The sequence below is a fragment of the Oncorhynchus mykiss genome, chromosome 6, assembly GCF_057628025.1.
Source record: "Oncorhynchus mykiss isolate SJ-2025 chromosome 6, ASM5762802v1, whole genome shotgun sequence".
In the NCBI taxonomy this organism is placed as follows: domain Eukaryota; kingdom Metazoa; phylum Chordata; class Actinopteri; order Salmoniformes; family Salmonidae; genus Oncorhynchus; species Oncorhynchus mykiss.
The window spans coordinates 85137988-85163739 of NC_143027.1; the positions used below are offsets into that span (position 1 = coordinate 85137988).

The window sequence follows — 25752 nt, forward strand, 5'->3', positions numbered from 1 at the left end:
AAGAAAATAAACTACTTCAATGACACTGCCCATGCTGGGGACATTGTCTGAATTGCCGTGTCCCCAACCAGCCCAACCACTCACTGGACCCATATGTTCACTTGGCTACGCATGCCTCTCTCTAATATCAATATGCCTCGTCCATTACTGTCCTGGTTAGTGATTACTGTCTTATTTCACTGTAGAGCCTCTAGCCCTGCTCAATATGCCTTAACAAACCATGTTGTTCCACCTCCTACATATGCGATGACATCACCTGGTTTAAACATCTCTAGACGCAATATCTCTCTCATTATTACTAAATGCCTAGGTTTACCTCCAATGTACTCACATCTTACCTTACATGTGTCTGTACACTATGCCTTGAATCTATGCTATCTTGCCCAGAAACCTGCTCCTTTTACTCTCTGTTCCGAACATGCTAGACAGCCAGTTCGTATAGCCTTCAGCTGTACCCTTATCCTACTTCTCTTCTGTTCCTCTGGTGATGTAGAGGTTAATCTAGGTCCTGCAGTGCCTAGCTCCACTCCCACTCCCCAGGTGCTCTTGACTTCTGTAACCGTAAAAGCCTTGGTTAGCATGTTAACATTAGAAGCCAACTAAGTTTGTTTTACTCACTGCTTTTGCACACTCTGCCAACCCGGATGTCCTAGCCGTGTCTGAATCCTGGCTCAGGAAAACCACCAAAAACCCTGAAATCTCCATCCTTAACTATAACATTTTCCGCCAAGACAGAACTGCCAAAGAGGTTGGTGTTGCAATCTACTGTAAAGATAGCCTGCAGAGTTCTGTATTACTATCCAAATCTGTACCCAAACAATTCGATCTTCTACTTTCCAGAAACAAGTCTCTCACTGTTACCACCCTCTGCCCCCAGCTGTGCCCTCGACATCATATGTGAATTGATTGCCCTCCATCAATCTAAGCTTGATGCCCTCAATCTCACACAAATTATCAATTAACCTACCAGGTATAACCCCAAATCCGAAAAACACAGGCACGCTCATAGATATCATCCTAACTAACTCGCCCTCCAAATACATCTCTGCTGTTTTCAATCAAGATCTCAGAGATCACTGCCTCATTGCCTGCATCCGTAATGGGTCCGTGACCAAACGACCACCCCTCATCACTGTCAAATGCTCCCCAAAACACTTCTGCGAGCAGGCCCTTTTAAATCGACCTGGCCGGGGTATCCTGGAATGACATTGACCTCATCCCGTCAGTAGAGAATTCCTGGTTATTCTTTAAAAGTGCCTTCCTCACCATCTTAAATAAGCATGCCCCATTCAATAAATAAAAAAACTAGGAATAGATATAGTCCTTGGTTCACTCCAGACCTGTCTGCCCTTGACCAGCACAAAAACATCCTGTGGCGTTCTGCATTAGCATCGAACAGCTCCCGTGATATGCAACTTTTCTGGCTCTCAAAGGACCAAATTGCCACGAGAATTATGTTCTCAATGTTCATAACCCAATTCAATTAAACTACTCGGTCTGCAACCCAGAATTTGTAAGATACTGGTTGAGTGAAACAGACGGAGGCCCAGCTAAATAGTCCAAATGTTTATTCACGAGAGCGCTGTTTCGTTGCACAAAACCATTCATTTTATACTGGCTCCTTACGCACATACTTTCACACACAAACAGAAGGTATCCTACGCACATACTGTCTCCCTACCCAGCCTACATAGATTATGGAGACCGTGAGAAGCACTCCCTGTCCTCCACCAAGATTAGGGATGCCATGAGAAATACACCCCGCCCAAATCTCTCAGTGGCCCCTAGCCAAGGTCAGCACCGAATTTTGCTTAGACAGTCTGTGTTCTGTTTTTAAGATACCATAGAGACATATTGTACAGTTATATTGTTTTACCCTAATTCTGACTAAAACTACACACATCATTTATTATAATTTTACTGACTAACACTACACACATCATTAATAATAATTGTATGATTCTAATAAATTTCATATATCATTAATAATAATTTATAATCAATTTCATACAATTATATGGTTTCAGGATGGAATATTCTAATAATTCATTTAAACATATAAATTCCATCAACAATCATGTAGTACTAACTCAAAAAAGGTCTGGGACACTGTAAAGTCCATGGAGAATAAGAGCACCTCCTCCCAGCTGCCAACTGCTCTGAGGTTAGGAAACACTGTTACCACCGATAAATCCACTATAATTGAGAATTTCAATAAGCATTTCTCCACGACTGGCCATGCTTTCCACCTGGCTACCCCTACCCCGGCCAACTGTCCGGCACCCTCCACAGCAACCCGCCCAAGCCCCCACCATTTCTCCTTTACCCAAATCCAGATAGCTGATGTTCTGAAAGAGCTGCAAAATCTGGACCCCCTACAAATCAGCCGGGCTAGACAATCTGGACCCTCTCTTTCTAAAATGATCTGCCGAAATTGTTGCAACCCCTATTACTAGCCTGTAGCTATTTCTTATGACTACAAAACTGCATGAAAGAATGAAACTGAAGAAAGGACATGTAAAATAGAGAGAACTTTCATACATATGGAACTCTGCTCTCTAAACCCCCTCGTGTAGATGATTGACCCCCCTGAGAATAAGTGCTCAGTCTTGGTCGGTGGATCCATCTTTTCCTCCCTGTCCACCTTCCAGCGAATGTGGATCAGTAAGGATGAATACAAGGAGGCTAGAGAAGTTCAAGTGCAAAACTGACCCAAGATCAGTGTCTAGGGGCACACCCTACCCCTTAATACATCGTCCCATGACCTTCCACTCTAGTGAACTCTGACACCCACCGTCTTCAAAACCCTCTCTTTGGCCACAAATACGAGTATAAGACGAATCAACAACATTATTTGGACATGAGTTAATAGAAAATTTACTTTTAAAAGTGAGATTTTGACTGGGCAGTTATTTAAAAAGGTCCAACATTCAGATTTGTAAAGCTTTCTTTATTGATGAACAGACTGGGATTCTCAGTGTTACACACAAATCATTCATCATTTGATTTTATTTCTATTACTGTACTAAAGTTGTTCTAAATCACATTTGACACAATGAGATATAATACCTTATAAGCCCTTGAAATAGTCAGAAAAAAGATACATCTCCTGCTAAAATGTACTACTTGTCACACCCTGACCTTAGAGAGCTTTTTATGTCTCTATTTTGGTTTGGTCAGGGTGTGATTTGGGTGGGCATTCTATGTTCTATTTTCTATGTTTTGGTATTTCTTTGTTTTGGCCTGGTATGGTTCTCAATCAGGGACAGCTGTCTATCGGGAACCATACTTAGGTAGCCCTTTTCCACCTTAGGTAGCCCTTTTCAAACTTTGTTTGTGGCACATAGCACTTAAGCGTGTTTGTGTTTGTGTTTGTGTTGTGTTGGTGGTGTGTTTGTGTTGTGTTGGTGGTGTGTTTGTGTTTGTGGTGTGTTTGTGTTTGTGTTGTGTTGGTGGTGTGTTTGTGTTGTGTTGTGTTGGTGGTGTGTTTGTGTTTGTGTTGTGTTGGTGGTGTGTTTGTGTTGTGTTGTGTTGGTGGTGTGTTTGTGTTGTGTTGTGTTGGTGGTGTGTTTGTGTTGTGTTGTGTTGGTGGTGTGTTTGTGTTTGTGGTGTGTTTGTGTTTGTGTTTGTGGTGTGTTGGTGGTGTGTTTGTGTTTGTGGTGTGTTTGTGGTGTGTTTGTGGTGTGTTTGTGTTTGTGGTGTGTTTGTGTTTGTGTTGTGTTGGTGGTGTGTTTGTGTTTGTGTTGTGTTGGTGGTGTGTTTGTGTTGTGTTGTGTTGGTGGTGTGTTTGTGTTTGTGGTGTGTTTGTGTTTGTGTTTGTGTTGTGTTGGTGGTGTGTTTGTGTTTGTGTTTGTGGTGTGTTTGTGGTGTGTTTGTGTTTGTGTTTGTGTTGTGTTGGTGGTGTGTTTGTGTTTGTGTTTGTGGTGTGTTTGTGGTGTGTTTGTGTTTGTGTTTGTGGTGTGTTTGTGTTTGTGTTTGTGGTGTGTTTGTGGTGTGTTTGTGGTGTGTTTGTGGTGTGTTTGTGTTTGTGGTGTGTTTGTGGTGTGTTTGTGTTTGTGTTTGTGGTGTGTTTGTGGTGTGTTTGTGGTGTGTTTGTGTTTGTGTTTGTGGTGTGTTTGTGGTGTGTTTGTGGTGTGTTTGTGGTGTGTTTGTGTTTGTGTTTGTGGTGTGTTTGTGGTGTGTTTGTGGTGTGTTTGTGTTTGTGTTTGTGGTGTGTTTGTGGTGTGTTTGTGTTTGTGTTTGTGGTGTGCTTGTGTTTGTGTTTGTGGTGTGTTGGTGGTGTGTTTGTGTTTGTGTTTGTGGTGTGTTGGTGGTGTGTTTGTGTTTGTGTTTGTGGTGTGTTTGTGTTTGTGGTGTGTTTGTGGTGTGTTTGTGTTTGTGGTGTGTTGGTGGTGTGTTTGTGTTTGTGTTGTGTTGGTGGTGTGTTTGTGTTTGTGTTTGTGGTGTGTTTGTGGTGTGTTTGTGTTTGTGTTGGTGGTGTGTTTGTGTTTGTGGTGTGTTTGTGGTGTGTTTGTGGTGTGTTTGTGTTTGTGTTGTGTTGGTGGTGTGTTTGTGTTTGTGGTGTGTTTGTGGTGTGTTTGTGTTTGTGTTTGTGGTGTGTTTGTGTTTGTGGTGTGTTTGTGTTTGTGTTTGTGGTGTGTTTGTGGTGTGTTTGTGGTGTGTTTGTGTTTGTGGTGTGTTTGTGTTTGTGGTGTGTTTGTGTTTGTGGTGTGTTTGTGTTTGTGTTTGTGGTGTGTTGGTGGTGTGTTTGTGGTGTGTTTGTGTTTGTGTTTGTGGTGTGTTTGTGGTGTGTTTGTGTTTGTGGTGTGTTTGTGGTGTGTTTGTGTTTGTGTTTGTGTTTGTGTTTGTGTTGTGTTGGTGGTGTGTTTGTGGTGTGTTTGTGGTGTGTTTGTGTTTGTGTTGTGTTGGTTGTGTGTTTGTGTTGTTTATTGTTTTTGTTGGCGTCACCTGAATAAAGGAATATGTACGCTCATATCCACTTCCTTTGACGGCTGTGACAATACTAAAATGTAATACCATAATTCAACTGTGAATTAATTGGGAAGAACATTAAAGTCAACTTTAAAACATTTCTAAATGATCTATGACAGTGACTTGATGACATAAAAGCTAACATTCAGTTTAATGTAATTACACATTTTTTTTCAGAACGATAATACAAAATTAAACAGAAAATAGACAGAGAAATTGCCATGCAAAAGCTAGCATCTGGCACATTTTTATCCTGACTGCCTCTCCACCTCAGGTTTTTACTTGCCATACCAGAGGAAGAGGGGCACACCGTTGTTGCCAGAATTCAGACTTCTTTCAATGAAGACCAAGCCGGCCTCCTCATAAGGACCGTCTGCCTTGTGGTTGGATGTAACGGTCAAGGCCTTGATAGGGAGAGATCCATCTTTCTTGAGCCAGACAAACACTGGCTGATCAGATGTTCCCTCGTTGAGGTTAACATTCACCACGGAGAAACCACGCTGCTGTAGGCTGAAATCCTGCTCATGGTTGATGGATGCATTCACCCTGGTGACCCCGCAGCCCTGATCAGTGGATTGACGGTACCAGAGGAAGATCCAGTTTCCTCCAGCACCTCTATTGAGATCTTCATCAATCCGGATGTAGCCCTTGTTGAAAAGGTTGGTGTTCTTGGTATGAGATGGTGGCAGCAACGTCACAGATGTAGGTCTCACTCTCTCTCTTCACCCAGAGGTAGATGTAATCTCCTAAGCTACCGCGGTTCAGATCACATGGTAGCCTTTCCCAGCCGTATTTGAATTGAGCGGCCTCTGCATTCACATTAGTGGTGAGTAGCAGATCAACAATGGGAATGTCATACTTAGGGCTTGCACCACTAAAGTACCACAGATGGATGACATCTCCCTCTGCTCCAGAGTTGATGTTTTCTGGGAGCTCAGTGTACCCTGCACTCCTCAGGCCATCTGTCATTCCATCAGTGAATGAGAACTGGACTCTGGTGATGGGTTCTTCATTGTCCTTTTTGTACCACATGTAAACTCTGGTGGTGGATGAATTGCCTTGGTTGAGGTTTACATCCATCATGTGAAAGCCTTGGCCACGAAGCTGTTGTTCCCTTTCAGAGCTAGTGGAGATTGCAATTTCTGTGATGTATTTAGAAGCCATTTTGGGTAGTTGGAGACAAGTGTCTGTAAAGTAAGAATCAATAGTGAAATTGGTCAACACCTCATATGATGCAAGAAACAACACTAAATACACCAAAGACCAGAACATTTGATAAGGATAAAATATGAAATGATTGACAGCTAACTTGTTAAAGCATTTTCTCCAGCTGTTCTAAAGGGGAAACATTAAAATGATGACTTCAAGGATGCATGAAAAACGCCCTGAACAGATACTAAAACAGAAACATGGGCTCGGCTGAGTCAAATGAATAATTATACAAATATATTAATTTATAAGTTTACTGAAAAAGAACCACTACAACACATAATGACATAGACCAGGTGTGGTAACAACGCCCCCTAGAGGACAGCATTCACCACATATTTGTTTTGCTCCTCAGCTTTACATCAATTATGATCTAAATTGAAGACTATGGTGCTTTGATCATCTGAATCAGGTGTTATGGTGATAGTGGAGCAAGTGTGCAACCAATGCATCCCACCACCACCCTGCCCTTTAAAGTAACACACCGACATACTCATATTCACATCAGGACCCTTAATTGGAAGTCATTTCTTTACCAGTGATGTTGTGTTCTTCTGTTCTGGAGTGTCAGACGTTGTTGGAGCGAACCATTAAGGAGAGAGCTGAGCATTAAATAGGTCTAGTTGCCAGGCTGAAATAGCAAGGACATGCACATTAAGAGAAGGTGACACCCAGGCCTTCTCTTTCCATGGAGTGGCTCGATCCTGTTATGTTTGTGATAGGGTCCTTCCATGGAGGGGCTCGGCCCTGTTATGTTTGTGATAGGGTCCTTCCATGGAAGGGCTCAGTTTTTCTACTTTGTATTAAAGTCTAAATTGAATTCACAAGGTCTCTTGCCTCCTCTCTAGTGGGTTAAAATGGCAGAACTTGGCACAGAGTAACAGAACTCCAACCGTTACTGTCATTTTGAGCTATGGCTAGGTTAAGCAAAGCTACTATTTAATTGAGTTTTTCATGGTCAGCATAATTCCATTTATTCTCAACAACACAACTGTGTTATATTTCTCTAGTAGAAAGTGTACAAATCAGAGAGCTGAGTATCTCTTTTATACAGTTTGTTTACACCAGTTAAGGTGTAAAATTATTATTTATTTTTTTTTACCCCTTTTTCTCCCCAATTTCGTGGTATCCAATTGTTACTACTATCTTGTCTCATCGCTACAACTCCCTTACGGGCTCGGGAGAGACGAAGGTTGAATGTCATGCGTCCTCCGATACACAACCCAACCAGCCGCACTGCTTCTTAACACAGCGCGCATCCAACCCGGAAGCCAGCCGCACCCGGCAACCCTGGCTAGCGCGCACTGCGCCCGGCCCGCCACAGGAGTCACTGGTGCGCGATGAGACAAGGACATCCCTACCGACCAAGCCCTCCCTAACCCGGACGACGCTAGGCCAATTGTACGTCGCCCCACGGACCTCCCGGTCGCGGCCGGTTACGACAGAGCCTGGGCGTGAACCCAGGGACTCTGATGGCACAGTACAGCGCCATCCAGGAGGCCTAGGTGTAAGATTATTAACCTATTAACAACAATTCTACAGAATACATATTACTAGGAACTGTACTTTTCCTCCTCCACAGACCACACCCCTCCTCTAGTAATGTCTCAACCTGTCCATCCAGTACCAAGTTCATGTCTCCTTCTGACCCTGACCTGAACGTTGGAATCCATAGAGGTGGAACTGCCACCTCAGTTTGCGATTTACAACAAAGACGTTAATTCAAACAACAAAGACAAAATCATCGGACATCATTAAACATTATTACCCACACAATAGAACAGCAGATGTTTTTATTTCGATACACATCTTGATTTAGAGAGTAGATCATATTTAATATTGCAGAGAGATCAATGTAATTATCTGCACCATTTCCAATCCCCCATACTTTATTATTTTCCCCTAAGGTGAATTAGGGTGGGTGAATTAATGTATTGATTAAATGTTTCCTTTTAGCATTAGGCTTAGCCTACTGGTTTAGCCTACTGGTTTAGCCTACTGGTTTAACCTACTGGTTTAGCCTACTGGTTTAGCCTACTGGTTTAGCCTACTGCACAATTTAAAATGCAACAAAAGGTTTAGAACATGAAGAACTTGAGGTAATGGTTCCAGAACCACCAGGTGCATTCATCTTTCAAATCCAAACAAACCTGAATTCATGACCTACTGAAAAGTGAAAACAAGATGAATGCCAACAAATCCAGATTCTTCCCCTCTCTCTATGACCAGTCCAACGCATGCGGGGATATTTGGACCTCCATTTTGCAGGACCATAATCATTGCAATGCGCAGCAGAAGCAGCAGCAGCCTGTTAGAGACACGGAGCGGTGGCCTGACACGGGCATCCTACTGGTGAACAACTACCAACCTCTGGAGGTGTTTAGTCCTCCGACCGGTATCCATGTAGCCAGGAGGAGCGAAATGGACGAAGTCAACGAGCTGGCTATCCTGATGATGGAGTTGGAGTTGGGAGAGCAGATGGGAGAGCCTTTAGATCACGGGAGATGTAAAATACAGCGCTATTTTTTTCATATGACAATCTGACTTCCAACGCGCTGTTTCGTGTTGTAGACCTAGTAGGTCTATGTGACAGACAGTTTGGGGCGTCTGATGCTGTTGTCTATTACAATGTTAGACCTCTTTGGAAAATTAGTGCCAACACTTTTATAAATTGATTGATTCTCTTTCCCTCCCATTATAGATTACTTCCTAAACAACCTTCATACATCTGTCATCCAACAACTGAGAAGAGAAGGATTCAAATCAGGGAAAAAACTATAATGATTGTATCAGAATTACCTTGACTAACAACTATTTATGTTCATAAATAAATCATATATTAAAGTCACAAACCACATTCTTCATCAAACAGCCAATCTGTCATCCCTTTTATTGAGTTCATCTGCAAAGATTCAGATCACATAATCTGCCATCTTGTTTCTCTCTTCAGACTGATGCATCAGCATTCACATGTGAAAAGTGTTCATTTCATCACAAAACTGGTCAGCATCTACAGAACAGACAGAAAGGGTTTCATTTTACAATACTGCAGCTACATGGTAACATAACCGTCCATCCTCAACCATGAGTGTTGTCAGTCCATCAGCAAAAGAGATGCTGGAAACAGAAAAGCAACAGAGTTCTGGTTTGGAGTTACAGTAAGAGAGAGTATTCCTCTCCTATTTACACTCAGACACACAGGACGGGCTGGAAAACCCAATCTCCCAGGGTGCATCTGAAAACAGAAACTCTACTGTACAGGGGGTCAGTAAAAAAGGAAATCAGGGTGAAAAACTATGACCTACATCTGAAATAATGCAATAATGTGTCGTCATGATAAACACAGAAGGAGAAAATATGTTACATTTTTGGGACAATTCTTCATTTTAACAGTTTATTTTTGTGTTGCAATACCACCTATGATGTGTGAGGTGATATGCTCTTCCACCCATCCTTTGGTATACTGTGACCAAAACGATTACACTCTTCCCCCTCTCACTTGTTCCTCTTATCAAAGATAATCAAACCAGGCTCATCTCAGCCTTGGTTTCCATGTGTAAACTCATGCATGCCATGTCCACCCATTAGAATACCAAGAGCCACTGTATGAATACTGTACTGAAAAGGACCTTCAGACAAGGTGTGTTCCCTCACTGGGAACGAGAGAATAAAAGCCAGAATCCATGGAGAGGACCAAACTTAGGACTGGGAGCTGCCCTAACCTTTTCACCTTCCTGTCCAGCAACAGTTAACATAACAGACATATACCTATAGGATAAAGTGCATTTGAGCTGGTTCTCGTTTAAAATAAAGAGTTACAGTACAATCATCAAGGAGGAGATCAAAGTCATTGGGATCGACATTCACAATATGATGTAAAGAATGCACTGCTGACAGAGGACCTTGGTCTTCAAAGGTCAAACTAATATCTATGTAGTTAACAGTGTCCCAGTCCACCACTGTCCATATTAACTGTATAGTATCATTATCCCTACTAGAGGGCCTTGTGCCAATCAATCCTGGGGATTTTGTGCATTAAACCAGAGATGCACATCTCCAGTCCTAAAATGTCAAAGAGTCAGTCTGCTTTTTGTCTTATCTGATCATTACTAGAAAAAAAACATTACAGAATGTAGAAATGTATTGTGTAGAACACAGATATGACACTCTGTTATATAGAATCATTACAGTGCAATACATACTTTCTCTAACATTTGCTGAGTGGATTCTGTGGCCAATTTATGATTTCTAAAGATTTCTAAAGAAAAGAGAAATCTAACTGAGCACTGTGTCAGCATTTAAAGTGTCCTCTCTCCTTTCTGTTAAGAAACACATTACATTTACAGTTGTGTTAAACCCAGTCCAACCCAGTGCCCAAGAAAAGGGCTACAGTACTGGATTTCTGATCATGTTCACGTTGTGAAAGGCAGTTTGGAGGCATCGCCAAGAAACAAGTGAAATTGTTGTTGGCATCCTTCAGATTCAAGTGTTTGTCGACACAATAATCACAGTTTATGAGGCACATGTGTTCTGACAGGTGTGTCTTCCAAACATGGTGTCAGATCTCAACTCACCATTCATATCCATTCATATACAATACCAGCACCTCCTTTTCATAGGAGAAAATCAACACCCTTCTTTAAATCTACTGACTTCAATTGTGCCTAATTTGTGGTCCAATGTAATTTGTGGTCATGTTGTTTTCAAACTACTTGAAATTATACTTAGAAGACATGGCTGAGCACAGACAAAGGGAATCTGACTCAGACCTCAATTGTCATTGAAGAACATAACAAGCTAAATCCCCTCTCAGTCAGAGGATGGAATACCCAGGGCCATTGGAGATGACAACAAAACAGAAGTCTCTCTTTTAGTTGAAATGAACTTGTTCTATAAAAAGAGCTAAGATACATGGCATCCCTTTACATGCTTATATATACACATTATACAACGGGTGGGTCTAATCCTGAATGCTGATTGGTTAAAACCGCATTCCAGCCAGTGTCTATTCCACAAGTTACCACCGGCTAAATCTATGATGTTAAAATGTCTATTTACTCTGTTCCATATGACAGCGCAATCCACTGTCTCATCATCCCAGCCAAGCAATTTATAAACTTAATCTCCACTATAAAAAGCATCTAGACATGATCTCCCATTTCCTTTAGACTAACATTTAGTTTTCAACAGCAGAGTGTTGTATTAACCTTGCTGTCTGTCTCTGACATTTGCAACATTGTTTCAATATTCAAATTCAACCTCCAGCTGTCCCATAGTAATGAATATGTCGGGAGTCGGGACAGGACAGACAGGCAGCGTTTCTCAACAAGTCAAAATTATGAATCAGCTGGTATCGTTTTTATGGATATATACAAAGAAATGTAAATTGAAAAAAGGTCAAATGAAACGAAGTGCAGCTAGTTTGCAGTCTTTCCAGCTTCAGTTTGAAGTGATTGTGTTAGCTGTGTTGTTGGTTAGCCTCTCTGAACAACAGTGTCCTGACAAGTGAGCACATTTTGTATGCCAGGACAAATCGAGCCTCAATAGCTCATTGTTATGGATTAATCCTAATAAATATCTCTAGAAAACAGCTAAAACAAATGCAACTACTTTGCTGTTATTCTAGCTGTAAGTTAGTCTTAGTTGGCTAACGAGAAAGAAAAGGATAAGAACGTTGCCAGCCGGCATGGAAACAGAACATTTAGAACAAATGACTGGGTCACATCCATAAATACAGAAAAAAAAGACTGAACGACTCTGTGCTTCTCTACTGTAGCAAGCGAACTGATAGAATGAACGACAAGCCGGCTAGATTTGTGTCGGGACTATATCTTGTAGAAGGATGTAATAGTATGACTAAATTAATTTAAAAAAATTATAATAATGAACATATGTCAATCATTATTTGAATATGTTGGTAACACTTCGTATAAAAGTGATGCCCTCGAAACCGGTGTTTGGAGAATATAGTGCCACGGTCTGCCTGCCCTCGAAACCAGTGTTTGGAGAATATAGTGCCACGGTCTGCCTGCCCTCGAAACCGGTGTTTGGAGGATTTAGTGCCACGGTCTGCCTGCCCTCGACTTCGTCTCAGGCCTAACAACAACCGTGCCAATATATCCTCCTAAAACCCTTGGCTCGTTATCACTTCATTCTGATGTTCTGAAGTGGTTGGACCTTTGTGCATGAACATGTGACGACTCTCTCTGCCTCATCAATTGTTCTATTGATGTCATGACATACTCCTCTGTGGGTTGCTAAGGTTACTGTCCTGGTTAGAGAAACACTCATCTTTCATTATTACAGGTCTTTAGATGTGGGGATGACATATGTACAATGTAAAGGAACAGGTAATGTAACTATAGAGACATCGTTAAGAAGAGATGACTGACAGTTTGAGATAGAACACTTTCACTCTTCAGTAACTCCAAAATAACAGCATGATGATGAAACACATCAGAGAAACGTGGGATTTTCCCACTTTGAGAGAGGTGGGGGAGAGCGAGAAATAGAAAGAAAGAGGCTTTTATCAGTCTTAATATACAAATGTCAAAAAAGTTGAGTTTGAGAGTTTGTTTTGTCTCTAGTGTTACAGCATGTTCAGAAAAGAGAGTGCTGCAATTCCACCTCCCGGCCACTAGAGGGAGGGATTACACCTGGAACTCAAACATGTCTGTCTGCTTCTTGGCCAGCTTTGCCACCTCCTGGCGGATGGCCTGGACCAGGGCGGATGTGGAGAGACTGCTGAGGGGGACTCTGTCTCTGGGCTCCCCCGCATCGGGCAGGCTCTGCTGGGACGCGGCGGTGGTCGGGGTGGGGGGTGGCTCCATGGCCTGGCCGTAGTGTAGGGGGAGTCTGGGGGAGCTGCCTTGAGGGTAGCGGGGATGAGGGAAGGCCTCCACGTACCCTGGGAGAGCCACCTGGAAGAGAGGGTAGGCCAGGTGTCACCAAAACTACCACACAGGGTTTGATACCCACCAACACGACAGGAAATTCAGCTGGTGCTTTGTTTTTATTTTCCAAATTCAAAAACATATTATCCTTATTGGATCAGTGTGCTGGGTGAACATAGTCTCTCTTCCACATGTATTACACATATTCAAATGGCTGAAAACAAGGGAAAATATACACAAGCACACTTGGATGAAACTCACACGATAAAATAAATTAAGAAGTAAAAATTAAAACGGCGATTAAAATATCTGTGACTTTTAAAAATGGACTTTCGATTCAAACCAAGCATTTGAACTCCACTTATGGTTTAGTTTAGAATGTGGACATGAGATGTGTCTGACTCTACACACAACTAATCAAAGAAAGACCCAAAAGAAAAAAGAAACGAGGTGTTCATTTAGGAAATGTGCTCAACTACCCCGGTATTTTGCTGTGTCCACTCAACGTCAGCCATACATTCAGTTCAGCAAATGGTTTCTAAATGACACTGGTTCTGCAAAAAGACACTGCGTGAAGGCATCTGGTTGAAACAGGCAGACAAACAGGGATACAAAGAACATTCCATACAGAGGAGGAAAGGCCAGTGAGGAGAGGGGAGGTCACATGGTCAATAACAGATCTGACAGAGGAGGAAAGGCCAGTGAGGAGAGGGGAGGTCACATGGTCAATAACAGATCTGACAGAGGGGGAAAGGCCAGTGAGGAGAGGGGAGGTCACATGGTCAATAACAGATCTGACAGAGGGGGAAAGGCCAGTGAGGAGAGGGGAGGTCACATGATCAATAACAGATCTGACAGAGGGGGAAAGGCCAGTGAGGAGAGGGGAGGTCACATGATCAATAACAGATCTGACAGAGGAGGAAAGGCCAGTGAGGAGAGGAGAGGTCACATAATCAATAACAGATCTGACAGAGGGGGAAAGGCCAGTGAGGAGAGGAGAGGTCACATGGTCAATAACAGATCTGACAGAGGGGGAAAGGCCAGTGAGGAGAGGGGAGGTCACATGGTCAATAACAGATCTGACAGAGGGGGCAAGGCCAGTGAGGAGAGGGGAGGTCACATGGTCAATAACAGATAGACAGAGGGGGAAAGGCCAGTGAGGAGAGGGGAGGTCACATGGTCAATAACAGATAGACAGAGGGGGAAAGGCCAGTGAGGAGAGGGGAGGTCACATGGTCAATAACAGATCTGACAGTGGGGGCAAGGCCAGTGAGGAGAGGGGAGGTCACATGGTCAATAACAGATAGACAGAGGGGGAAAGGCCAGTGAGGAGAGGGGAGGTCACATGGTCAATAACAGATAGACAGAGGGGGAAAGGCCAGTGAGGAGAGGGGAGGTCACATGGTCAATAACAGATCTGACAGAGGGGGAAAGGCCAGTGAGGAGAGGGGAGGTCACATGATCAATAACAGATCTGACAGAGGGGGAAAGGCCAGTGAGGAGAGGGGAGGTCACATGGTCAATAACAGATCTGACAGAGGGGGAAAGGCCAGTGAGGAGAGGGGAGGTCACATGGTCAATAACAGATCTGACAGAGGAGGAAAGGCCAGTGAGGAGAGGGGAGGTCACATGATCAATAACAGATCTGACAGAGGGGGAAAGGCCAGTGAGGAGAGGGGAGGTCACATGGTCAATAACAGATCTGACAGAGGGGGAAAGGCCAGTGAGGAGAGGGGAGGTCACATGGTCAATAACAGATCTGACAGAGGGGGAAAGGCCAGTGAGGAGAGGGGAGGTCACATGGTCAATAACAGATCTGACAGAGGGGGAAAGGCCAGTGAGGAGAGGGGAGGTCACATGGTCAATAACAGATCTGACAGAGGGGGAAAGGCCAGTGAGGAGAGGGGAGGTCACATGGTCAATAACAGATCTGACAGAGGGGGCAAGGCCAGTGAGGAGAGGGGAGGTCACATGGTCAATAACAGATAGACAGAGGGGGAAAGGCCAGTGAGGAGAGGGGAGGTCACATGGTCAATAACAGATAGACAGAGGGGGAAAGGCCAGTGAGGAGAGGGGAGGTCACATGGTCAATAACAGATCTGACAGTGGGGGCAAGGCCAGTGAGGAGAGGGGAGGTCACATGGTCAATAACAGATAGACAGAGGGGGAAAGGCCAGTGAGGAGAGGGGAGGTCACATGGTCAATAACAGATAGACAGAGGGGGAAAGGCCAGTGAGGAGAGGGGAGGTCACATGGTCAATAACAGATCTGACAGAGGGGGAAAGGCCAATGAGGAGAGGGGAGGTCACATGATCAATAACAGATCTGACAGAGGGGGAAAGGCCAGTGAGGAGAGGGGAGGTCACATGGTCAATAACAGATCTGACAGAGGGGGAAAGGCCAGTGAGGAGAGGGGAGGTCACATGGTCAATAACAGATCTGACAGAGGGGGAAAGGCCAGTGAGGAGAGGGGAGGTCACATGGTCAATAACAGATCTGACAGAGGGGGAAAGGCCAGTGAGGAGAGGGGAGGTCACATGGTCAATAACAGATCTGACAGAGGGGGAAAGGCCAGTGAGGAGAGGGGAGGTCACATGGTCAATAACAGATCTGACAGAGGGGGAAAGGCCAGTGAGGAGAGGGGAGGTCACATGGTCAATAACAGATCTGACAGAGGGGGAAAGGCCAGTGAGGAGAGGGGAGGTCACATGGTCAATAACAGATCTGACAGAGGGGGAAAGGCCAGTGAGGAGAGGGGAGGTCACATGATCAATAACAGATAGACAGAGGAGGAAAGGCCAGTGAGGAGAGGGGAGGTCACATGGTCAATAACAGATCTGACAGAGGGGGAAAGGCCAGTGAGGAGAGGGGAGGTCACATGATCAATAACAGATCTGACAGAGGGGGAAAGGCCAGTGAGGAGAGGGGAGGTCACATGGTCAATAACAGATCTGACAGAGGAGGAAAGGCCAGTGAGGAGAGGGGAGGTCACATGGTCAATAACAGATCTGACAGAGGGGGAAAGGCCAGTGAGGAGAGGGGAGGTCACATGGTCAATAACAGATCTGACAGTGGGGGCAAGGCCAGTGAGGAGAGGGGAGGTCACATGGTCAATAACAGATCTGACAGAGGGGGAAAGGCCAGTGAGGAGAGGGGAGGTCACATGGTCAATAACAGATCTGACAGAGGAGGAAAGGCCAGTGAGGAGAGGGGAGGTCACATGGTCAATAACAGATCTGACAGAGGGGGAAAGGCCAGTGAGGAGAGGGGAGGTCACATGGTCAATAACAGATCTGACAGAGGGGGAAAGGCCAGTGAGGAGAGGGGAGGTCACATGATCAATAACAGATCTGACAGAGGAGGAAAGGCCAGTGAGGAGAGGGGAGGTCACATGATCAATAACAGATCTGACAGAGGGGGCAAGGCCAGTGAGGAGAGGGGAGGTCACATGGGCAATAACAGATAGACAGAGGGGGAAATGGAACCTGTTTCATGTTAACAGACAGAGAGAGACAGAGAGTATTGTACAATAGAAAATTAGGAACCACATTTTGCTTAGTGGTAGATGAGGAATGAGCTCACTGTCAATCCCTGATAAGGCTCTCTGCAGAGGCTGTCATGAAAATGTCTTCATATTCACTGATGAGTCACATTTTGGTGTCTTACAAACATCCAGGAAAACACATTGAGCTCTGTAACTTTCCATTAGTTTACATAACAACTCTAAGACCTGGGGCAGGATTGGGCTTTCCCTTGTGTGTGGTGTGGTTGTGGCTCGAGGTAGAACATACCATTAAGCACAGATTTAGGATCAGAATATTTCACCCCCATCCTAACTTTACCATAAGGTAACGTATCTGTCCCAGGATCAGTGGTGTTAGCAATTTTTGTTACTCTTCAATAACACAAACCCCAAAGCAAATCAAGGGGAGGAAAATAGGTTTATTCAAAGAGGCCAAATCATAGATGTTATGGTCATTCTCCCCTGTCCTCAGTGATTCTCTCCAGTGGTTCTCTCCCCAGAACAAAGGGACAGCATGTAGTTTTATAACCCAGCCCTAGCCTGTGCTTGACCAATTAGAATTCCTTGCAATAAAACTAGCCAATGGCCAAATAACAAGTATCCTATTTCAGAAGACATATTCCTCCCATGTCTCTGAACCATTGAGCAATAATTCCCTATTACGGAAAAAACACTATTCCCTTCATCATTATTACTCTATTGACTTCTCGTCCTTTTGACCTCTCATCCTCTGTCTCTGCGTTGTTTATTTATCTTTGACCTATTCTTACAGTGGGTAGCTACTTCTACCTACGAGGTGAGTGTGGAGAGTAGGGGGGGTTCTTACAGAGTCAGCCCACTGGGGGGGCACGTCCTCAGGCTCGGGGGGGTAGGACATCCAGGATGGGCTGTGGTAGGAGGACGGGGGCGTGGAGGCAAAGTACTCAGAGTAACCCGACCGCGAGGCTGGGATGGCGTACACCGCTGTGATGGGGTTTCCTGTGGGGGGGTTAGGAGGTCGTTATACAGGGGAAATACTACAATGACAACCGCCATTACTAGAAGAAGAATCAAGTTGTTCTACAATTGTGACAAACAACAAAGTTAACCTAGACCTAAACCTAAATCCTAACCCTAATTCTAACTCCTAACCCAAACCCAAACTCCTAACCCAAACTCCTAACCCAAACCCTAACTCCTAACCTAGACCCTCACAAGGATAATAAAATAAATTTCAAAAACAGACAAACAGGTTCTGACCTGAGTAGGTGGACATCGGCTGTTCTGCTGTGACTGAGGGGAGTGCTGCTCTGGAGAGGGGGACTGAGGGGAGTGCTGCTCTGGAGAGGGGGACTGAGGGGAGTGCTGCTCTGGAGAGGGGGACTGAGGGGAGTGCTGCTCTGGAGAGGGGGACTGAGGGGAGTGCTGCTCTGGAGAGGGGGACTGAGGGGAGTGCTGCTCTGGAGAGGGGGACTGAGGGGAGTGCTGCTCTGGAGAGGGGGACTGAGGGGAGTGCTGCTCTAGAGAGAGAGACATAGGGGGCGCTGCTGTCATTATGCTGGGTCTGCATATCCGTCATGTTGGTCCCAGACTCTGAGATCCTGGCCGTGGACCCCAGGTCAGGCGACGAGCTGAGTCAGAGAGAGAGATAATGCTCACGTCGCAAAATCACATTCACATGCAACACATATTCTTCACCACAAGAGGACAGTGGTGCTCCATATAAGACCCACAGTGACACTGGATTCTCATTGCTATTCATGTCATCTTCCTCTGCACTGATTCTGCTTTCAAATGTGCAGTATACACGACTGAGATCAGTCTGGCCACACTGCATTTCCCTGGTGAATATTACCATGTGAATGTTGGGGAGTTCAGTGATTCATTTTTGGTTGAGAGTGAGGTGTTGCAGCTTTGATTCATTCGAGGAAAGAATAGTGTTATGGGGGCTGTGTGTGTGTGTGTGTGTGTGTGTGTGTGTGTGTCCTGGCCGTACCGTCTTAGAGAGGTCCCTGGAGGGGGGCCGGTGCGAGGGGGAATAGGGGGTGGAGGAGAGGTCATAACCATGTCAGGAAGCTGGGTGAACCTAAAGGCCTGGAAGAAGACAAGTCAACACACACATGAATAATATACTGTGGGTTGATGTTTTCTGATAGGAGAAAGTGTCTACTTGTTAAGGTTTAGTCAACTAGAACCAGTACAGTAGTACATTTTGACCTAACATAACCATTCCCAGAGGTTGTATCCTTCCACCCACTCACAGGTTTGGGGAGGCTGCACTGATACATGTCTGCTCCGTACGCCGGCACCCACTGCAGCCCTCCTCCCCGGCCACGGCTCATGGTTCCCGGGGCACTGGTCACCACGTCAGAGTAGGGCAGGGGTGGAGGTCCGGGGCTGTAGTGGCCGTGGTGGTAACCGTGGTGGGGGTGGGGATGATGGGAGTGGTGGTGGCGTCCGGCTGTGGAGGAGTGTCCCCCTGAGGCCAGGCTGAAGGCCTCCTCCAAGAGCAGGTGCATCTGCTGGCGTACCTCGTCGATGGACGGCTGGGAGCTCAACGTGGAGGTCTCTGAGTGACCTTTGACCCCTCTGGGGCAGACATAACCCCCCCGCGGGCCAATCAGACGATCCACGTTGGTCTCCTCAATCAGCTCCGGTTCAGTCTGAAACACAGAGAAAAAGAGGGGAATTGGTTACGCACACACACACACACACACACACACACACTGCCCAGGAGGTTGGTGGCACCTTAATCAGGGAGGACAGGCTTGTGGTAATGACTGGAGCAGAATCAGTGGAATGGTATCAAACACATGAAACACATGGCTCCATTGGCGCCGTTCCAGCCATCATTATGAGCCGTCCTCCCTCAGCAACCTCCACTGATACACTGTTCACACTTCATTTCCAATTAGTACTAGTAGAGCTAATACAGTTCAGACCTATCAGAGTAGAGTCATTGTCTCCCAGACCTATCAGAGTAGAGTGTCATTGCCTCCCAGACCTTTCAGAGTAGTGTCATTGTCTCCCAGACCTATCAGAGTAGAGTGTCAGTGTCTCCCAGACCTATCAGAGTAGAGTGTCATTGCCTCCCAGACCTATCAGAGTAGAGTGTCATTGCCTCCCAGACCTATCAGAGTAGAGTGTCATTGCCTCCCAGACCTATCAGAGTAGAGTGTCATTGTCTCCCAGACCTATCAGAGTAGAGTGTCATATTCTCCCAGACCTATCACAGTAGTGTCATTGTCTCCCAGACCTATCAGAGTAGAGTGTCATTGTCTCCCAGACCTATCAGAGTAGAGTGTCATTGTCTCCCAGACCTATCAGAGTAGAGTGTCATTGTCTCCCAGATCTATCAGAGTAGAGTGTCATTGTCTCCCAGATCTATCAGAGTAGAGTGTCATTGTCTCCCAGATCTATCAGAGTAGAGTGTCATTATCTCCCAGACCTATCAGAGTAGAGTGTCATTGTCTCCCAGATCTATCAGAGTAGAGTGTCATTGTCTCCCAGATCTATCAGAGTAGAGTGTCATTGTCTCCCAGATCTATCAGAGTAGAGTGTCATTGTCTCCCAGATCTATCAGAGTAGAGTGTCATTTTAGTGCTCTCTTAGGCTCAAACAAAAACTCTTCATTCACTTTATTAGCACCCTGCAAACTGGTGATGCTGCCCCGGTTTAGGGAGCCATGTCCTTTACACAGAAACACACCACAACTCCAAAGACACTCGTGCCAAGTACTTTCTCTTTACAGCACTGAAGGACTATCCCACAATGCATTGCAACCCCCCCCCATTTCATGATTTACGAGCACAGTGCTACAACGGTAAATGAACAGTCCCCTGATAGCTGGGTGGAATGCCACTGACTCAACCAGAGATGGTCAGATGAGAAATGTTCAAGTGGCTTTAACGATTCAGGAAGCTATACTAGTTGTTGTTGACAAGATGCTGACTAAGTTAGCCAGAGCTGCTTGATGGTACACTGTAGTCCTGTAATATCTCACATGAATAGGTGTTCAGTATTCCTCCAGTGGAACTGCTGTCTCTCTGGTTGGTCTCTGCAGGGTAGAGTGCTACCGGGACAGTTTTGTATGGAGTGTGAGTTGTGTTTCTGTTTATCTCTCCATCTCCTCCTTCCCTCTCCTTGTCCCGCCCCCCGTAGATTCATTGTGGCGATAAACAATCCGGCAAATCACTGTAGAAGTAATTAAGCACTGCGGTAAACTACTGGAGGTCTGTGTGTGTTAGCCTACTGTTATATCTCTCTCTCACTCTCTCTCACTCTCACTGTCACTCTCTCTCTCACTCTCTCTCCTTTCCTTTTCTCACCCACGCTCTGTGCTCGCTCTGCTCTCTCTATATCCACCTCTCCCTCCTTGCTTTCTCCCTCCAGCCTCTCTCTTCCTCCATCCCACTCTCTCTCAGGGTGATAAATGAGTTGGATCTGAGGGTGCCCTACTTCCTGTGCGAGTGGATGGGAGCAGCCACAGGAGACCTGGCGCAGCCGCCTCATAAATCAGTTCCCTCGCAACACGGACAGGCAGAGACGTGGATCCGCAGTGATATGGCCCGCAGAGCAAGCGTTCCCACTGTTCCGCAGTGATATGGCCCGCAGAGCAAGCGTTCCCACTGTTCCGCAGTGATATGGCCCGCAGAGCAAGCGTTCCCACTGTTCCGCAGTGATATGGCCCGCAGAGCAAGCATTCCCACTGTTCCGCAGTGATATGGCCCGCAGAGCAAGCGTTCCCACTGTAATCAATAGAGCCAGTCCTTCTGCAAGGAGCTGACCGAACACGCTAGCACCGGATTCTTTGCAGGTTGCAGGTTTGACACGGTTGTTACGGTTACTGCAGGGAGGCTATGATTCACTCCCACGGGAGGTAGAGAAGGGAGCAGAACAGTGGAGGGAGGAGGTGGAGGAGGACAGGGAGGAGAACAGTGGAGGGAGGAGGTGGAGGAAGACAAGGAGCAGAACAGTGGAGGGAGGAGGTGGAGGATGACAGGGAACAGAACAGTGGAGGGAGGAGGTGGAGGAAGACAGGGAGCAGAACAGTGGAGGGAGGACATAGAGGAAGACAGGGAGCAGAACAGTGGAGGGAGGAGGTGGAGGAAGACAGGGAGCAGAACAGTGGGGGGAGGAGGTGGAGGAAGACAGGCGGCAGAACAGTGGAGGGAGGAGGTGGAGGAAGACAGGGAGCAGAACAGTGGAGGGAGGACATAGAGGAAGACAGGGAGCAGAAGAGTGGAGGGAGGAGGAGGAAGACAGGGAACAGAACAGTGGAGGGAGGAGGTGGAGGAAGACAGTGAGCAGAACAGTGGAGGGAGGAGGTGGAGGAAGACAGGGAGCAGAACAGTGGAGGCAGGAGGTGGAGGAAGACAGGGAGCAGAACAGTGGAGGGAGGAGGTGGAGGAAGACAGGGAGCAGAACAGTGGAGGGAGGAGGTGGAGGAAGACAGGGAGCAGAACAGTGGAGGGAGGAGGAGGAAGACAGGGAGCAGAACAGTGGAGGGAGGAGGTGGAGGAAGACAGGGAGCAGAACAGTAGAGGGAGGAGGTGGAGGAAGACAGGGAGCAGAACAGTGGAGGGAGGAGGTGGAGGAAGACAGGGAGCAGAACAGTGGAGGGAGGAGGTGGAGGAAGACAGGGAGCAGAACAGTGGAGGGAGGAGGTGGAGGAAGACAGGGAGCAGAACAGTGGAGGGAGGAGGTGGAGGAAGACAGGGAGCAGAACAGTGGAGGGAGGAGGTGGAGGAAGACAGGGAGCAGAACAGTGGAGGGCGGACTAGAGGAAGAGAAGTATGAAGACAGGTTGGTTGGGAGGAAATGATGCTTCTCTATGTAGAGGATATTGACAATAGACTCAAAGAGTTGTTACTGTCTGTGGTAAATGTGATACATATTCTATTAGATGTAATATGTGGTTATTGTTAAAACCAATGTCTGAGATGATTAGATAAAGGAGAGAAAGACACTATGCTGTTCTGTTTGTAAAGTAGGAGCTTACTGTAAAACTACCTCGTTCTCTTTGTTTGTAAATGAAAGGTTAAAGGTTATAAGATATTAACAGTGTCTTAGAGATAATTGTGGTGTTTGTTAAGTAGTGATCTGAAACATGACTTCAGGGAGCTGCTCTTTAGCCTCTTGATATTCTAACTGCATCTGTCCAGCATCATCTACGCAGCAACAGTATCACACCACAGGAGAGGAGAGGAGGGGCGAGGAGGCGGGACGAGGCGAGGCAAGGAAGAGGAGAGGAAGAGGAGAGGAAGAGGAGAGGAGAGGAGGGGCGAGGCGAGGCAGATGAGAGGAAGAGGAGAGGAAGAGGAGAGGAAAGGAGAGGAGGGAAGAGGAGAGGAGAGGCGAGGCGAGGAGAGGAGGGAAGAGGAGAGGAGAGGCAGAGGAGAGGAGAGGAGAGGAGAGGCGAGGCGGAGAGGAGAGGAGAGGAGAGAAGGGAAGAGGAGAGGCGAGGCAGAGGAGAGGAAGAGGAGAGGAGAGGAGGGGAGAGGAGAGGCGAGGCGAGGAGAGGAGAGGAGAGCAACATGTCTGAAAGGTATCATAAACCACAACTATAAAGAACACCTTATGAATCTACCACTATCATCCATTAAGCAACTCCTTCACTGCAGTCTGATGTGCTTAACTTCAACCACACCTGTATGTGGACAGTCCAGTTCCTGTCTGAGACTTTGACCCCTGGAGAGCTCTATTAGGGGTGCATTCAGGATTGCAATATGCTGTGATGTTGAATGGAACTCACCTCTACACCTTAAGACAACTGCCTTGACTGCAACAGTACCCTGCCAGAGGTACTACAAAACAGACAGTTCACTACCCAGTGATGTGTCTGTTGTGAAACATGCACTAGTCTGAATCCTTCCAAGTCCACTTTTTACAGCAAGCAGTGAATGTGTTTGTGTTTATTTTGGCCTCAGCACCATACAAAACATTTGGAGCGTGCAGGTACATTGTTTGTTTGTTTGCAACAGGAAGCTGTTGTCTCCAGTCACCTGGGGATGTTAGCTATTTTTGGATAGTAAATCACCTGTAAAATGAGTGGTTTTAACGACTGTGGACATGTAAGCTACAGATACAGTGTCAGGAAAAAGCATTTGCCCCCTTTTACATTTTCTCTATTTTTGTGTATTTTTGATACTGAATGTTGTCAGATCTTCAGCAAAAAACTAATGTTAGATAAAGGGAACCTGAGTTTACAAATAACAAAATAAACATACTTGCATGCAGGACTGCTTTAACTCAGCAACATTTGTGGGTTTACAAGCATGAACTGCTCGTTTCAACATTGTTTCAAAGCCCACCCATCTGCCACTCCAAACCCCACCCATCTGCCATTCCAACCCCACCCATCTGCCACTCCAAACCCCACCCATCTGCCATTACAACCACGCCCATCTGCCACTCCAAACCCAACCCATCTGCCATTACAACCACGCCCATCTGCCACTCCAAACCCCACCCATCTGCCATTCCAACCCCGCCCATCTGCCACTCCAAACCCCACCCATCTGCCATTCCAACCCCGCCCATCTGCCACTCCAAACCCCACCCATCTGCCATTACAACCACGCCCATCTGCCACTCCAAACCCCACCCATCTGCCATTCCAACCCCACCCATCTGCCATTCCAAACCCCACCCATCTGCCATTACAACCACGCCCATCTGCCACTCCAAACCCCACCCATCTGCCATTCCAACCCCGCCCATCTGCCACTCCAAACCCCACCCATCTGCCATTACAACCATGCCCATCTGCCACTCCAAACCCCACCCATCTGCCATTCCAACCCCGCCCATCTGCCACTCCAAACCCCACCCATCTGCCATTCCAACCCCGCCCATCTGCCACTACAAACCCCACCCATCTGCTATTCCAACCCCGCCCATCTGCCACTCCAAACCCCACCCATCTGCCATTACAATCACGCCCATCTGCCACTCCAAACCCCACCCATCTGCCATTCCAACCCCGCCCATCTGCCACTCCAAACCCCGCACATCTGCCACTCCAAACCCCGCACATCTGCCATTCCAAACCCCGCACATCTGCCACTCCAAACCCCGCACATCTGCCACTCCAAACCCTGCACATCTGCCACTCCAAACCCCGCACATCTGCCACTCCAAACCCCGCACATCTGCCATTCCAAACCCTGCACATCTGCCACTCCAAACCCCGCACATCTGCCACTCCAAACCCCGCACATCTGCCATTCCAAACCCCGCACATCTGCCACTCCAAACCCCGCACATCTGCCATTCCAAACCCCTCCCATCTGCCACTCCAAACCCCGCGCATCTGCCACTCCAAACCTCGCCCATCTGCCACTCCTTACCCCACCGATCTGCCATTCCAAACCCCTCCCATCTGCCATTCCAAACCCCTCCCATCTGCCATTCCAAACCCCACCCATCTGCCACTCCAAACCCTGCCCATCTGCCATTCCAAACCTCACCCATCTGCCATTCCAACCCCACCCATCTGCCATTCCAACCCCGCCCATCTGCCACTCCAAACCCTACCCATCTGCCATTCCAACCCCGCCCATATGCCACTAAAAACCCCACCCTTCTGCAATTCCTTACCCCACCGATCTGCCATTCCAAACCCCTCCCATCTGCCATTCCAAACCCCAACCATCTGCCACTCCAAACCCATCATGCTAGAGCAAATGCTCAAAGTAACTGAAAGATTTGAAATAGTGTTTGAACCCGTCTGCTTCTGAGACCCAGAACACCAGTTCAGATAGGGCCAGTGGGAAAGGACCAGGGTCAGGACCAGGGTCAGGACCAGGGTAAGGACCAGGGTAAGGACCAGGGTCAGGACCAGGGTCAGGACAAGGGTCAGGACCAGGGTAAGGACCAGGGTCAGGACCAGGACCAGGGTCAGGGGAGTGGGACTCACGTCATAGCCGCTATTCCTGATGCCTCTCCTGGGTCTCTCCCTCATAACCAGCAGGTCCATCTCTGTTCCTCCGGTACTCGGGCTGTTCAGGCTCTGCCTGCTCCGATAGGTCCGCTGCCTCACCTGAGAATGTCTGCCAATCACAGGGTGTTACAGAGCTCAAATCAATCAGCCAATAAGAAGAGGAATGTGTTAATCAAATGAGTGCAACAAACCGCCTTAGACAATACAGTTAACTAGGAGAAACTCCTGGTTTC

General features: G+C 46.6%; 1 protein-coding gene and 1 pseudogene across 3 annotated transcripts in view; both read right to left on the minus strand.

The window, feature by feature from the left end:
- Window positions 1-5249: 5249 nt before the first annotated feature.
- LOC149983144 (uncharacterized) lies at window positions 5250-6755 on the minus strand (annotated as a pseudogene). Its single transcript, XR_016496928.1, has 2 exons — window positions 6717-6755; window positions 5250-6158 (listed from the first exon to the last, which is right to left on the minus strand). The product of XR_016496928.1 is annotated as an uncharacterized LOC149983144 (transcript).
- A 2282-nt stretch (window positions 6756-9037) lies between these two features.
- Window positions 9038-25752, minus strand: part of LOC110513177 (UPF0606 protein KIAA1549L) — a 211158-nt gene continuing 194443 nt past the window's right edge. For both annotated transcript variants that reach the window (XM_090239196.1, XM_090239195.1), the window contains 6 exons: window positions 25496-25628; window positions 18837-19238; window positions 18572-18669; window positions 17836-18206; window positions 17423-17574; window positions 9038-13100 (listed from right to left, as the gene is read on the minus strand). In XM_090239196.1, the coding sequence (XP_090095322.1) occupies window positions 12831-13100; window positions 17423-17574; window positions 17836-18206; window positions 18572-18669; window positions 18837-19238; window positions 25496-25628 (1426 nt within the window). In that variant the 3' untranslated portion in view covers window positions 9038-12830. The remainder of the gene's footprint in view (window positions 13101-17422; window positions 17575-17835; window positions 18207-18571; window positions 18670-18836; window positions 19239-25495; window positions 25629-25752) is intronic.